Below are 15856 nucleotides of genomic sequence, written 5' to 3'. Positions count from 1 at the left end.
ATCCCTCCATCTGGCCTGCTAGGTCGGAAACTCCCCTCAGGCAGTACCCTCTCCACCTGCCCCTCCCCTACTTCCGTTACTTTCCACTTCCTGTCTTTTCTGTCTTCGGCTCTTGGAATCCCACCTTCCCGCCAGAACTCCACCTGAACTGGTATCACTGCCACTGTTTCTGGCATTTCCACACCTACAGTCTTTTTAAAAATCTTAGTTATAGTTTCTAAAGCATAGTATACATACTTTAAAAAACATAAATGTGATATATAATTATTTTTTAGCTCTGTTATTTTCATTTAGCATTAGTGCATATCTTCTGTATTATTGCCGCGTGGCTCTCAAAAACATCAAACTAGTGCTTTTATATTTTAGGGGTCCTTGCAGTTGCCATAAATTAACCAAACCCTTCCTTTTTTGTTAATGCTTCAGGTCCTCTCATTCTAAGTCTTTTCTATAAGAGTGTGAAAAAAATGTCGCAAAGAACATCTTTGCGCATTTAAGTTTTACCAGTTTGGCTTATTTCTTTGGGCTACATGCCCAGAAATGGAGTTCCTGAGAGGAAGTGTAGGAATTTTTAAATGGTTCCTCATAGCACCACAATGCCCCAGAAGGATTGCAGTAATTTAAAATTCCATCTGAAGCTGAGCATGGTGTGGTGCTGAAGCAGGAAAATTGCTTGAACCCAAGGAGTACAAGGCCAGCCAAGGTAACAGTGAGATGCCTGTCTCAAAAAAGAAACACCAAAGAGAGGGGTGGGGAGAGAGCTTCTCCATGACAAATAGTCCATTTAATGGGAGAAATCCAAACTTGATGCTTCATTGTACTTTTAATTTGTACTTACCTGATAACTTCTTAGAGTGAACATTTTGTTGACCCTCTCTTGAGTTTTGTTTATGCTCATTTCTTGTTTCTTTCTTTTTTAAAAAAAAATTATAAACCAGGTAACCAGGTGCTGTGAGGCATACCTATAATTCCATTGACTCAGGAGTCTGTGACAGGAGGGCCACCAATTCCAGGCCAGCCTGGGTAACTTATTGAGATCCTGCCTCAAAATAAAAAGGGCTGTAGCTGTAGCTGGAAGATGGCAAGTTCAAGACCAGCCTGGGCAATTCAGCAAGATCTGGTCTCAAAATAAAAAAGGTCTGGAGATGTAGCTCAGTGATAGAGTGCCCTGGGTTCAGTCAATACCACATGTACAAATTATAAAAGAAACTTTTTGTCATATTTTCCAATTTTTTGTTCTTATGTTTTTTTTGTTTGTATTTTAATATGGTGAAGTTGGAACTTTTTTTTAACTTGAATTTTAGTTTTTCTTTCTTGTTTTTCTCTTTCTCCTAAACCTAGAATATTCTTTTGGGAAGTGAAAGTAGATGATTTGTTACATTGAAGCTGATAACCCACCTGCTATTTTGTTTTGGGTTGTAATTTAGTTGGGGATCTCTATATTTTTCCAAGTTAATACTTTTTTGCTTACTGATATGTGATTTATTTTTGAATGTGTGTTAAATTCTTGTACTTAATAGTCTATTCCAGACTAGTGTGTCTCTTGTTACAATGGCATTGAATTATTTTAATAATTGAAGTATTATGCTAAGGTATAAAATCTTAAGTAACTAGGTCTACTTCATTTCCCTTAATTTAAATAATAATAATTATTATTATTATGTTGTGATGCTGGGGATTGAACCCAGGGCTTTGTGCATGCAAGGCAAGCATTCTACCAGCTGAGCTATATCCCTAGCCCTAATGGTTATTTTTAATAGGCTGACTTGTTGATGTTTATTAGGTGGACTTAGTTTTAAGTCCCTTGAAAACACCAGTGATATATCAATTTGAATTTTTTTAGTCTGCATATCCAGAATATACTTCACTTATATTTTTAGTCAAGTTCTTTTATGTCTTCTGAATATATATATATATATTTTATCTGGGTCACAAAATTTTAATTAAAACTACTTTTAAGTGGTTTCATAATTTTTTTATTCTATTATAAAAATACAATGGGGAAAGTATTCCTCTACCCATTGCATTTTCTAACTGTCTAGTACATAAGAATATTTTTGACTTAGTTGTGGTTACACTGACATCTTTTCATTTATTTTTAATTTTTTAGTGTTTGCATGTGCCATTATTTTATCTGCCTATAATGATAATTTTTGTCTATTTCTTGCCAATATTTTTACTTTGTATCTTTTTACATTGTCCAGAACTTCTAAAAACAGTATTAAGTATTGATGATTGCAGGGGCTTTATTGTTCTGTCCCTGATTATGGTAGACACATAATTTGATTAAATATAATGTTGGTTTTTTAAGATGTTGTTTTAAAGCAGATGCTTTGTAATCTTGTTCAAGAGTTACCCTTGCATTTTAAAATGTGATAGGAAATGGTATGAGATCATTACATATTTGCTCTTATTTTCTAACTTGGAAACATCATTGCATATATGAGGAAAATGCTACTTTTTGTGTAGGTGGTTTATAACTCTTGTGGACTATTAATTCTGCTTGCTTGTATTTTTGTTAGGTTCTTCTATAAAATCACAAGTAGTGAAATTGCTCTGTAGCAGTAGTTCTGAACCCTGGCTTGCACTTGGTGATCACCTGGGGAGCTATAAAAAATCACTGATACCGAACCCACCCAGAGAGATTCTGACTTGATTTTGTGTGTGTGTGTGTGTGTGTGTGTGTGTGTGTGTGTGTGTACATGGGTGTGGCCCAAGCATTAGGATTTTTAAAAAATTCTACAGGTGGTTTTAATGTACAGCCAATGTGAGAACTGCTGCTATAGAGTTTATTTTTTTTTACGGCACATCTATTAGGCATTAGAATTCACCTTGTGGCTTTCTTTTTTGGTATCCAGGGGGAATTATATAATGTGGTGATTTTTTTCCTTAAAAGTTTGAAAGAATTCATTAGCAAATCATCACAGCTGGATCATTTGTTAGAGTAGTTCTTTGATAATTTTTTCAATCTTCCTTCATTATTAGCTTATTCATTGTTTTTGATGAGTCATAATTATTATAGAAAATTACTTATTTGTGAATTTAAAATTTACTTTCAGGTTTAATTTAAGATAATTTCTCTAATTTATTATATGTGTCACACACTGTTTCATTTATGATTTTATTTATCTTCTTTCTTGATTAGCTTTCCTGGAATCTTAGCTAAATTATTTTAAAATATCCTGGATTTGTTTATTGTAGTTGTTTTTCTCCTTGCAAATTCATCTGTGCTTTTTTTGCTTTCCACTTGTTTTCTTTTTTTTGTTTGTTATGGGGGATAGAACTCAGGAGCACTTGTTCACTGAGCCACATCCCCATCCCTATTTTGTATTTTATTTAGAGACAGAGTCTTACTGAGTTGTTTAGCGCCTTGCAGTTGCTGAGGCTGGCTTTGAACTAGCGATCCTCTTGCCTTAACCTCCAGAACTGCTGGGTCCACTTGTTATCTTTATAACAATTTTTTGCATATTCAAAAGTTTTTCTTTGAATTATTGGTTCTGAACTCTGGCTTCTCTTCAGAATTACCTGGGGAGCATGGTTGAGAAAAAATAGTATCTTTTCCTTATCCATGTATGGTTCATGGCTGAGAAATCTCTAACAAAAGACAGATTAAAAAGAGAAACCATGCAATCTAGTTAATAAAATTTCATCTGACATGGGAGCCTTCAGATGAAGACCCAAAGAAATGAGAGAACTATTTTTTTATGGACAGTCATGCAGAAGTATATTGGGAACAAAAGGTATAAACTAATGGTAATAAATTGAGGGGAACCTAGCAGGACCTGTTTGTTCAGAATCTTTTCTGTATCCCTGTGTGGCATTCTTTTCTGGATATAGGGAGGACTCCTGTGGCATGAGGGTCTTCAGGAAAAGAGGGAGGGAAAAGGTCAGAAAGTGACCTTCCCAGATTTTATGACCTGCTTCTTGGGAGAACAGCAGGGAAGATCAGGAAACAATCCTGTTTCTTCTGACTTCTCAAATGTCAAGGTGTCATATTTTGGGGCAGCATGTCCTGAGCCCCATCAGTAGCTTTTAAAAATATTTAATTCCTTCCTCTCCTCAATGATTCTGATTTAATTTAATTAGGCTTAGGTCTGGTCTTTTAATTTTAATTGCTAATATGCATCCAAAGCTAAGAAACAAGGTTAGCAATTTTTCCTCTCTCAAGCTGTAAATTCTCTTGTATAATAATATAAATTTATTAATTTATCCCCAGATTACAGGCTTGCCTATATCCTATAAGTTTATAAGATTTTAAATTTTATTAGATTTTGTACTTTTTGCGGTTTTAAATTTATCTTCACTTGCAGTTATTAGAAGTGACAAGTTTTGTTAACAGTTACATTGTACATTTCTAATTGTATTACTTTGTGACCAGTGACAATTTACATAATTTCTGTTTTTTAAAATTTCTTGTTTTTGTGAATTGATGTAGTAAATTTCTATAAATCTACCATTGCCATGTATAAAGGAGCCATCTTCTATATGTAACACAAAATTTATTATCATTTATTTCCTTGATTCTAAGATGTTTATAGTCGTGAGAGAAACCATTGATTTAATGATAGCTTTTTTCAGAAAGAATAAATAACACTGAATTAAATGTACACAAAATTTTGTTATCTACTAACCTAGAAGAGCATGCATTTATTCTCACTGTTACATATCTTTTCTAAGAGTGCTTCATAATTTAAGTCTGAGCCCTTTTTTTAACAGAAAGCCTAAACTGTTTGTTTGTTTGTTTGTTTATTGTGGTACTGAGATCAAATCCAGGGCTTCTTGCATGCTAAGCAAGCACTCTGTCAAGCAGTCTACCACTGAGCTACTTTCCCAACCCTTGTTTCTTTTCCCTTCCTCCCTTCCTCCTCCTCCTCCTCCTCCTCCTCCTCCTCCTCCTCCTCCTCCTTCTTTTTTTTTTTTTTTGAGTCTCAACTCCTGGGCTCAAGAGATCCTCCTGCCTCAGCCTCATGAACAGCTGGGACTACAGGCACAGGCACAGGCCTACGTCACTGAACTTCGCTTCCTAAACATTTTAAACAAGATTTGTGATGTTGAACTCTTTGTAAATTGTGAATACTCATTTAACATTACTGATGTTTCATCCTCTTTCCTAACAACTTTGCTAAAAATACAGCTGTGAGTTTTTGACACTTACATGTTTGGCTTCTGAGTAATAGTCTTTATCATTCATGCATTGGTCACACCAACCTCCCCATCTTTAAAAACTGTGTGATGTATTCTGAGACATTAGGCTTTTGCTTTAGCCTTATGATTGCGTGGACTAGCTTGTAACAGAAAACTTTCTACACACAGTTTTTATTTTTTGCTGTTGTTGTTAGTGCCACACTGGACAAGAATCTTTTTACAACATTTTAAATAAAAACCAGAAATCTAAATTAATGTTAAAATCCAGCTATTTGGGATATGCAGTGCAAAGCAAATGATTGACATGAAAATATGATTAATTCTTTCTCTGCAAAAGCTAAATTTGTACCATACATTAAGTTGTAACTACTTGCCCATCAAAATGCACTCCTGACTGCTTTGAGTTTCTTTTGGGTTTAATTGTAAAAAGACTCTGAATTCAGAAATATGTATGTGAAAATGTTTTCCCCTTTATAATGAGGAAACCATGTACCTATTATTGAAAGCTAACCAATTTCATATTTTATGTCCTCTAGGCTAAGATCAAAATTCCAAGTGCATTGGGGATCAGGCAGGTAACCTTGTCTAATAAATACTGTAAGGCCTGTGGAGGCCTGTGGGGAACTGAAGATCACACACCCTGCCAAAGAGCATTGACATTCTGTTTTTAAGAAAATTGCAGCCAATTATATCTTCTAGAACCTTTCTTATCTAGTCTCTGCTTGACTTATAAATTATGATAAAACCTTGTATTATAATTATGTTTCTATAAATTTTCATTTCTAATAGTTTTTATTTTAGGTTCTTTTTCTGGATTCTTTGCAGGTTCCATTGCAATTAGGTCATTTATCTTTGCGAGATCACTTTAAATCTATTTGGTGTCTTCTCTCACATTCTACTTTGCCACATTTTACAATTTCCTTTCCCTCTTCCTTTTTTATCTCCATCATTCTCAGATTTGTTCTCTCTCTTTCATGTTAGAGTTTGGCAGCCCTGTATTCTCATGGTACCAGAAAATGAAATATCAGTGTTTTCATCTTCTGGGCATATTGAAGCCCAGTCTTTCTCTCTGTATTTCCCCCTTAAATATCTTCTCTTTTTATGCATCATTTCATCGGTAAATATTTTAATGATTATGTACTTGATAATTGTTGTCAACTGGCCTATGCCTGTTTAGTCATTCACAAATTTATACCAGTAGCATTCAATATGTAGGGGTGGATGAGAGCTAAGAATATTCTCTTCACACTTTCCTACCTGATTACAAAGGAAAAAAAAGGTTTCAAATTTATTCATACTTACTGTGCTGAAATCTCAATGAAGCCCCAGATCTCTGTCTTTTTAGGTGTTCCAAATATATTTCAGATAATATAAAATGACCAACACAATTCAGTGTCTAACATTGTTTTTGTAATTAAGGTAAAATTTACATAACATAAAATTAACCATTAGCCAAATTAAAGTGTGCAATTAGTGACATTTAGTCCATTTACAATGTTGTACAGCCATCAACTCTAATTCCAAAATGTTCATTACCCCAGAACGAAAAAATCCTGTACCCATCAAATAGCATCTTACCTGAACTTCTCTCTTAATACAAATGTGATACCCTGCTAGCACTGGGTTTTTGCTAAACTAATTGTAATCAGGCCAGATGAATTCCCCAAGAAAGCCACTGAATATAGGACCATTTGAATGAAGTTATAGGAGCTGTGTTGAAGGTTATAGACCCCTGGGCTCTCCAGATCCTTAGATTCTTAGAACCTGTTCCTATAAGGACAGGCTTGGTCAACACTGGTAACTGATCTGTGTGTTTTGAATATGATCAGTTTACTAACTAAACTCATTTCTAACATGCTGACTAACAAAGCTTCTTGTGTTGATCAGGCATTTTGTTAGCTGCTTCTGATAGAAATTTGCTAACTACTCCTGGAATGTTTATTCTTATTTAGGATAGCTGAGTGCCCCTAGAAAGTAAATTAATATACATATTGTCTATGTTGAATAACCTTGGAGTTATATGCATAATTAACTTTTACAAGTTCAATGATAAAATTTGAACAAAAGTGAGAGGCAAAGGGAATATTTTTAAAAATATTTTTAGTTGTAGATGGACACAATACTTTTAATTTAATTATTTATTTTTATGTGGCACTGAGAATTAAACCCAGTGCCTCATACAAGCTAGGTAAGCACTCTACTACTGAGCCATGACCCCAGCCCCACAATGGGAATATTTAAATGGAGCACAGACTCCTTGAGAGTTCCAGGTTAAACTTGAAATGGTAGTGTAAATAATACTGTTCCCACAAGTGTCCTTGATTTCCATGTCCTCCTCAATGTGTGAGCAGGTCGCCCTGTTGGGGGTGATTCCAAAGGTTAAAGATACATATTTATACCACATGGCACCTAAGCATAAAGACTTTTTCACCTGATCTTGAAGAAAAGGCAGACAGATATCTGCTTCAACAGGAGAGAAAAGGATTGTTTCACTTGCAGAAAGGCACAGTTTTCCAGGGTATTCCAGATATTTTTTTACTATCTTTTGATTTTTGCCATAAGAGCATTAGAATCCACCTGCCCCCGGCCATACAATGTAAGATGAGATGAGTCTGGATCCAGCATTGAACTAGGCTCTTTGAGGCTCCTGGAAAAGTGTGAGGTGAAGTCTCCTTGCTTTGGAAGAATTTAGGATCTGCCTGTTTGAATTACCTCAGGATAAACAGTCAGTAGGAGCAAGAGTCAGGATAATTTTAGCCCAGAACTAAAGTAGCTTTGTGTTATTTTTGATGGGAAAAATCACAAAACTTATATTCATCATGTGAGAAAGAATATTTTGTCTAACACATACATTTAGAATCCCACTGTGAAATTCCAAAGACAAACTCTAGTTAAGTTTATGGTAGGGCTGATTGGTGGATTTATTACTTGAATAACATTCCTTTGTTCTAACCAGATGGTGATGAAATTATAAAATAATCTGTATGTACTGTAACCTTGATTGTATATCCATTCTCATTGCTGATGTGTGGAATATCTTGAAAAAAATCTCCTCAACCCTTTTCTTAATACTGACAGTTATGGGCTTTATTGATTTTTTAAGTTTGCTGATTTCTTTCATGGTTTTTAATTATGATTCCAACAGGTATTATCTTTTGATGCCTATGTGGAAGATGAAGTGCCTGATAAAAACCAAGAAAACTATAGAATAAGATACTATAAAATCTACTTCTACCTTGAAGATGATACAATTCAAGTGAATGAACCAGAGGTGAAAAATAGCGGACTGCCTCAAGGTATCTATTTTAAGCAGCATTATGATTCTTTCACTTCTAACTCTTGCCTTTATATTCAGTCATTCTTTTAGCTTTTTAAAAAGCTCATGCTAATCCTTAGGTATCTAACTTGTTGGCAATGGTGATAGAAGGATGCTATTAGTGTTTAATTAGTCATAGTGACTTAATCAGCCTTCTACCCCACATACTTCAATCATTTTTCTCACTGCTATGTGGCGTATTGTATCCTTTCAGGTGCTGCTCCAGTATGAGCAAATTCTCATATGTCTTTGACTTTGTCCTCAAATCCTTTGGTCTCTTTGTCACGGCCACAATCGCTTTTTGCACAACATTATCAATGGAGAAGAGAAAGCTATTCTCTGTTGCCACTTTTAGATTGATATTCTTTCCTGAATTTGCTGTCATTTGTTTAAACTACCCTCTCTTCTTCCTGTTAACTAACATCATTTATGGTAATTAACAAAACATTGATGGTACCCTAACAGAAAGTCCTTGTTCTTTCACCCTGTGTATAGCATCCACTTTTTCTGTACTCGACTTCAGCTACAGATACGTGTGTGTGTATGTGTGTGTGTGTGTGTATGTTTGTGTTTAATTCTGTGACATGGCCACCACCAGAGGAACTAATCCAAGGCTGCATTATTAGAGTATGGAAGAAGATATCAAGGGAAGTGACCAATTAGTTCTGGTTGTGCTATGGGTCCATCCCTTGGGATGATGTTGAATTCCGGATACCTTCAGGGGACAGTAATTAACCATGATGGTGTGAGGACTGAAAGTTTGTCATGTGTAAGACAGAATACTGAAAAACAATATTTTTCTGTAACAGGAGGACACAAGTGTGTCTAATAAATGTCTCTAGATATCTAAGGGAGTATCATATGGAGGAAGGATGATCACATTTTCTGTATCCTCAAGGATGGAAGCTAGAGGTCAGAAAGAGAAAGAACTTACAAGCAGAGAGCTGCCAGAAGTTGTAGTGGATGGCCCTGGTTGGCCTTGGATGGAATTAAGGGTGGGGGTTTGGTGTAGAGTGGAGGAGTAAAGAGTCACATTCATTGCTATAAATGGATGCCCCTGGGCAAGGGTCAGGTGCCGCAGTCTGGCTGGGCACAATTCAGGAGCCACTTGTCAAAAGAAACTAACTTTATTTTTAGAACTACACACGATAAACAAAACAGCTCCTCAGGAAAAAACCCTCAGAGCCCAACTGCCACCACCGGCTTCCCACAAGCCACACACCCCAACAACCTCTTCCTCCCACAATCCTCCTGCTCTTGAGGCCGATTGGCTGGGTCGCATGGGCGGAGCCAAAAAAGTCCCCCAATGAGCAGCTCCGTGGTCTGAAAGGGCAGGGAAACAGCCCAATGAGCATCACCGCAGAGGAGCCAATCAGCTAGATGTTGCTGGGGCCGCTGTGAGCCAATCATCAGCTGGCAGTCTGAAAGTTTGCTGGGGCCCCTTCAGCTCATCAGCTGGCAGTCTGAAAGTTTGCTGGGGCCCCTTCGGCTTGGCTCTCAACAGTCAGGTATTGTTTTTCACTGATGGTTTAGTCAAGGCATTGCAGGGGAGTTGAGTATTGGTTTGATCATTGATGTAAATGTTCTTTGTTGGTTGGATCATTAATGTAAATATTCTTCCAGGGTCTTTGTTCCTTGAACAACCACAGTCCTTGGGTGCAGTGTCATTTCTTTGTCTTTTGGAATAGTCCCATCTCCATTATCTCAGACTCTGAATTATTTTCTCTTACTACAATCTCTACTTCTTTTACTTTCTCCATTTGTTCATACTTACCTACCATTCCTGTTCTTCATTCTCCTAGCAAAATGTATTCTGAACTTATCCATGTCTTTTGGGCCTATTTACTACCATTCTAATCCGAGCTACTCTCATCTCTTGATTGGAGGATGGAATAACTGCCAACCATGGTTTCCCTGCATCTTCTACCATGTCCTCTATGTGGTATCCATCCATGGTGTTGCCTAGGATATTATATTGATGCAACGGTGGCCTCTAAAAAGCATGCATACATGCTCCCCCAGAGGCCACAGATCAGAAACTTGTGGGCGAAATTAAAATGCATGAATCATACAATAGATTACATAATTTAAAATGCACAACAAGGGCTGGGGATGTAGCTCAGTGGTTGAACACTTGCCTAATATAGGCAAAGCCCTGGATTCCATTCCCAGCAGCAGCACCCCACCCCCACCCCACAATAAAACTGCACAGAGAGAAGACAGGGGAAAGGGTAGATTTACATACTGTGGGCTAAGTTCAAGTGGGTAGAATGACTACACTGCCTTAATCCTGAGATAGGCAATAGTTTGTTCCCCACCCCTTCTCCTTCACAACCTCAGTTGTGGAAAATGTGGTTTGGAGACCAGAATTGAGGGTCAAGCAAGGAGAACCATAGACAGAAAATGCCCTGGTCCATGGGCACATCATCGCTCTATTGGAGAGATGAGTGTTTGGTCACAGCTGTAGCTCGCCAGTAAGAGTGATGAATAGTCATGGGTTTTGTTTGTATTTCTTGGACAGAGGGTCCATGGGGCCAGAATTGTTGTTGCTAATGAATGAGTGGCCAAATTAAGGCCTCATGAATATTGAGTATTCATGAATATTTAGTGTCTCTTGTATATTTAGTGTCTCATGAATATTTAGAGCCCAGGTGCCTCATGTATATTTAATACCTACTGAAAATTAGTTATCTCTTGGTCCTTCCATCCCTTCCTTTCTGTTTTTAACACATACATATCCTACTTACTTCCTTTTTGTCATTACTTAACACATCTTATGATTTGTGCCTGTGCTGAATGAAGTTTTTGCTTACTAACTACTTATTTAAGCCTGATGCTTCCACAGTGGTGTACTATAATGAGTTCAAGGGAGCAGAAACAGGAATTTGGAGGCCAGGGGCCTCTGAGAAAAGGTTGTCATATAGCCTTATTTCAGTGTGCAAAGGATTTTCCTCAATGCTCATAAGACTGAGGCTTTTCTTACAGCATGGCTTTATTGTGTCTGGTGCTTGGGGTGATGAATTTGAAGCCAGTTGGCATTGCCAAGAAGTGTTTGTTGAATACCTGTTCTGTGCTAGGCACTATTCTGGGTTTTGGGAGAAAGGACAAGATGATTAAGACCCATCATGCTCTGATCTCATGGAGTTTACAGACCAGCAGATTGAAGAGGAAAGGGAGCATAATGACTAGTCCAGGAGTTTTATGGTTGTTCTGGCTAGAAATGCTAAGTGTCCAAACCAAGACAATGGAAGTAGGATTAGAAAGCTGGGGAAAGATTTGAGAGACCTTTGGTTGGCAGAGTTGATATACCTTTGGTGACTAAATATAGAGATTGAGGAAGGGAAATATCTAATGATAAAGTAAGTACTTTACCATAATTATCTCGTACAATCCTCCAATGACTATCTAAAGTTGGTTTTGCCATTGTGACATTTACTAAAAAGAAAACAGGCTTAGGGGGTAATTTGCTTGTGTGTGTGTGTGTTGCTGGGGATTGAGCCCAAGGCCTTGTGACTACTAGGCAAGAACTCTTACCACTGAGCTATACCAGAATTCTAGCTGTTTGCTTCAGAGATCTCTAGTAAAAGGGATGATGATACCTTTGTAAAAAGTCCAGGAGTATGGAGCACAGAGTATGGGGCAGGATTGGGGTTTGTTGCTCTGGTACATTTGTTTGGGGGCATGAGGCCTTTGAAGGAATTAGGACATCTATGTGTGATATCCACTAGGCAGGTGGAAATTCAGGATGAATTTTTTATAAAAATAAAGACTAAAAATGTGAATTAGGAATCATGAGTACTCAGATCATGTCTGTTCCACTGTATTGAAGGAGTACTGCTGCCGAAGTGGTGCAAAGAGGAAGAGGATTTGATTTAGTATCTCTGCTGGTTTTTCTAGTAGAGGGAGAAGAAGGCCATATAAGTTGTCCTCATTGTTCTTTGGTTCCAAAACTGACTGAATGGTCTAGGAAATATGGAAATGCCTTAATATTTTTTTAAAAAATATTTTTTTAGTTGTTGAGGGACCTTTATTTATTTATTTATATGCGGTGCTGAGAATTGAACCCAGTGCCTCATACCTGTAAGGCAAGTGCTCTACCACTGAGCTACAACCTCAGCCCAACATATTTAAAAAGGTTTTGACATAATTTAAGGCTAAAATGTGACATTTTATTTTTTAAGGGACTATAGTTTTAGACATTGGGGTCATTTTTAACATATATAAGGCAGTTTTTAAAGTTTGTAAAGAATGTATTAAAATGTTTATAAAATTATTTTTAAGTACAGAAAGAGATAATTTACAACTTTTCATTTCTGTGAGAATCTGTTTTACTCAAGTGTATTTGTTTAGGTGGATGACAATATTGCTTTAACCTTTTTTTCTTAAAGGTTTTCATTTAGACACTGCTCTGATCTTTTCTGATCAAACTGCTTATTTTCTGATTACTTTCCCAGTCAAAACACCAAATTTGCCCAAATGATACAATGAAGGCCACACACTACCCCAAACCTGCATTATATATATCCCAAACCTGGATTATATTTTTATTATTATTCCTTTTTAAGTGAAAACTCATATTCCTATAGCTCACTGGCCCCTGTCCAGTGCATTTTTTGTTTTATTAAACCAGCCAAGAAGAAATATGAAATACAACCTCTAGGATGATCTTGGAAAGGCTCTTAATAAGATTTTCAATTCTCTCAGCCTCAATTTCAAATCTCACAAAGGTAAATTCCAAAGACAAGTTGAAGATAGTCATAATGATGTACTTGAAAATAATTTTTATGTAAGAAAGAAAGATTGTTATTCATAAAGACAAAGAAGAACCCTGAGTAGAAAGACTACTTTAAAATCTTGGCAGAAAATTGTAGAATTTCTCATCGGTTTACTGTGTGTGATCAGGACATTTCTCTGTGTGAAGTTGCAGCTCAAGGGTGGTGGACAGAATACACAGTAATCACACTGTGTAACGACATTGAGTTTGTCAGCAGAGTGGAGAAACCTGGAGGGCTGTAGCAAATCCTGTCGAAAGCAAACACGAATAACCACTCTGTCGTCAAACTTTGTTTAGAAAGAAACCAGTATCTCTTGAAATATTTAATACCATGATTCTTGCTAAAAAAGTTCTGTCTGGACAGTGAATAGTTTGAAAAAGCCTTTAAATGCTTTCCTAAATTAAATAATAGGGGAAAACAAATTTAATGAGCCTGGGGTTCAGACCTTGGTGGGATGGGCTAGGTAGTTTGTGTGTGTGTGTGTGTGTGTGTGTGTGTGTGTGTGTGTGTGTGTGTGGTTTGAGTGGTCTTTACCTGCCTTCCTTCCATGTACCTGTGGGCTCTGGGAAGAGGCTAGGGGTCAAGTTTAGGTGCTGTGCACTGATGGTGTTCCTGTCACTTCACAGGGTTTTGCTATTTTCCCAATGAACTGGGAGGCTGGTTGCACCTGTTTCTCATAGACCTGACCATTCCAAAATCAGTGCAAATAGATGAATTATAGCGCCCCTCCCCACATGGGGTGCTAAGAATAGGAAAGACAGTGGAATGAATCTGATATAATTCTCCTATATACATATATGAATACACCACAGTGAATCTCACAATTCAGTAGGAGATATACTCCATGTTTGTATAAATATGTTAAAAAAAAACAACTAATTGTCTCTATTACCATGTAATTTTTTTAAAGGGTGGCCAGAAACAAAAGATGCATCCATTAGCATGGTGCCAAAATAGGCATTTAGTTACAAGCAGCTTCTAATCAGAAAAACATATTTTTAATATTCACAAGTTCTTGTTGGCAAAGAGATTTGTGTGTTATGAGTCAAGTAAGTCACTGTTTCAATTCAAGGCTTGCTTTCATTTCTTGCCAGGACATCACTTTCTTTTGGGTAGATATGTTATATTTATAGAATATGTTGCTCTTCTGCTGGAATGTAGTTAAAATAATTTTATGTCAGGCCAGGAATGTCAGAGGTAAACCCAGTAGTTTAACTTCTACCTGTCTAACAGAATAAATGTCAGTCTAATGCTACTAAATCCAAACTAATTTATGCTAACGAAAAGATAATGAATAGAAACATGCCATGACTTCCAGCATGGTCCAAACCAGTTAATTTTCAGTTAGGAGCAATCATCAGAATATCCTAGCCCACCCCAGAATTTTTTGTTTTGGAGTCTTGGGGTCAAGAACTGGCTTTTATATGGTTCCTAGTACATCTTTGGATAAATTCACTTATGATTTGTTTGGGCTCCTCAATTATGTAGTATTTCTTTTTTTTTAATCCTCTGGGATACTCTACTTGAATGAAGCAAATGTAATCACAAAATAGAAATCAGCCCTTTGTATACCATTCATTCATATTAGGTATACACCATATATAAGTGCTATATCTCATAAAGAAGAAGGGTTGCAGTAGGACTGTCAGATAAAATAAAAGACGCCCAGTTATATTTTAATTTCAGAGAAGCAATGAAGAATCTTTTAATGTAACTATGTCTCAAAGATTTCATGGGATATACTTATACTAAAAATGCATTCATTATTTTTCTGGATTTCAAATTTAACTGAGTATCCTATATTTCAATCAACTAAATCTGGCAATGTGGAGGGTGAACATTGGAGCAGTAATGGAATGGAATAATGTAGAATTTAAGAGTGGAGGTGAGTTGCTAGTCTGAGAAGATAGGTATTCGGTACATGGTGGCTGCTCAATGGATATTTGTGGAAGGAAGGAAAGGAGGAAGGGGGGAAGGGAGAAGGCTATAAAACAATGCAGGCATCATAAATGGTACCAGGTACTTGAGGGATCAGAGGAGGATAAACCAATATTCACTAGAGAAGATGGCATTTGAGTGGTAGCTAAAATGTTTCTCCAGAGTCAAGCATGGTGGTACATGTCTATAATAATAGCAATTTGGGAGGCTGAGGCAGGTGGATCACAAGTTCAAGGCCCTTTCTCAAAAATCAAAAATGGGCTGGGGATGTAGCTTAGTGGTAGAACGTACCTGGGTTCAATCCCCAGGACCACAGACACACACACACACACACACACACACACACACACACACACAGTTTCCCCAGATAAAGATGCAAGAAAAAGGTAGAACACAAGATAAAAATGTGGTAAAGGGTGGGGTAAGGAGTTGGGAGATATTTGGGAGCAGATCATAGAGTCTGTATTAAGAAAACTAGGCAAGAAGGTGGTAATGCAAGAGGACACTAGAGCAACTGCCCAGCTATCATTTTGGTGCTTATTCAGTGGCTAAGGGGGGAAATGCATAGGGTTATTAGTTTTCATTATGATCAGAGATATGGAATTCTAAAATGTTTATTTATTTGCTTAAAGGCAAGGGCTAGATTATCTATATTAAAAAAGTTATTCTTGTGAAACCAAAACTC

At 36.9% G+C, this 15856-nt stretch overlaps 1 protein-coding gene across 1 annotated transcript in view; it reads left to right on the top strand.

Moving 5' to 3' along the window:
* Efhc2 (EF-hand domain containing 2) overlaps positions 1–15856 on the top strand; it is a 187506-nt gene that overhangs the window by 70329 nt on the left and 101321 nt on the right. Inside the window, exon 5 of the mRNA XM_077107530.1 lies at positions 8288–8438. Coding sequence (XP_076963645.1) covers positions 8288–8438 — 151 coding nt within the window. The remainder of the gene's footprint in view (positions 1–8287; positions 8439–15856) is intronic.

The sequence above is a fragment of the Callospermophilus lateralis genome, chromosome X, assembly GCF_048772815.1.
Source record: "Callospermophilus lateralis isolate mCalLat2 chromosome X, mCalLat2.hap1, whole genome shotgun sequence".
NCBI classification, from domain to species: domain Eukaryota; kingdom Metazoa; phylum Chordata; class Mammalia; order Rodentia; family Sciuridae; genus Callospermophilus; species Callospermophilus lateralis.
Note: the sequence above shows the minus strand (reverse complement) of the source record. Positions and strands in the feature narration are given on the sequence as shown.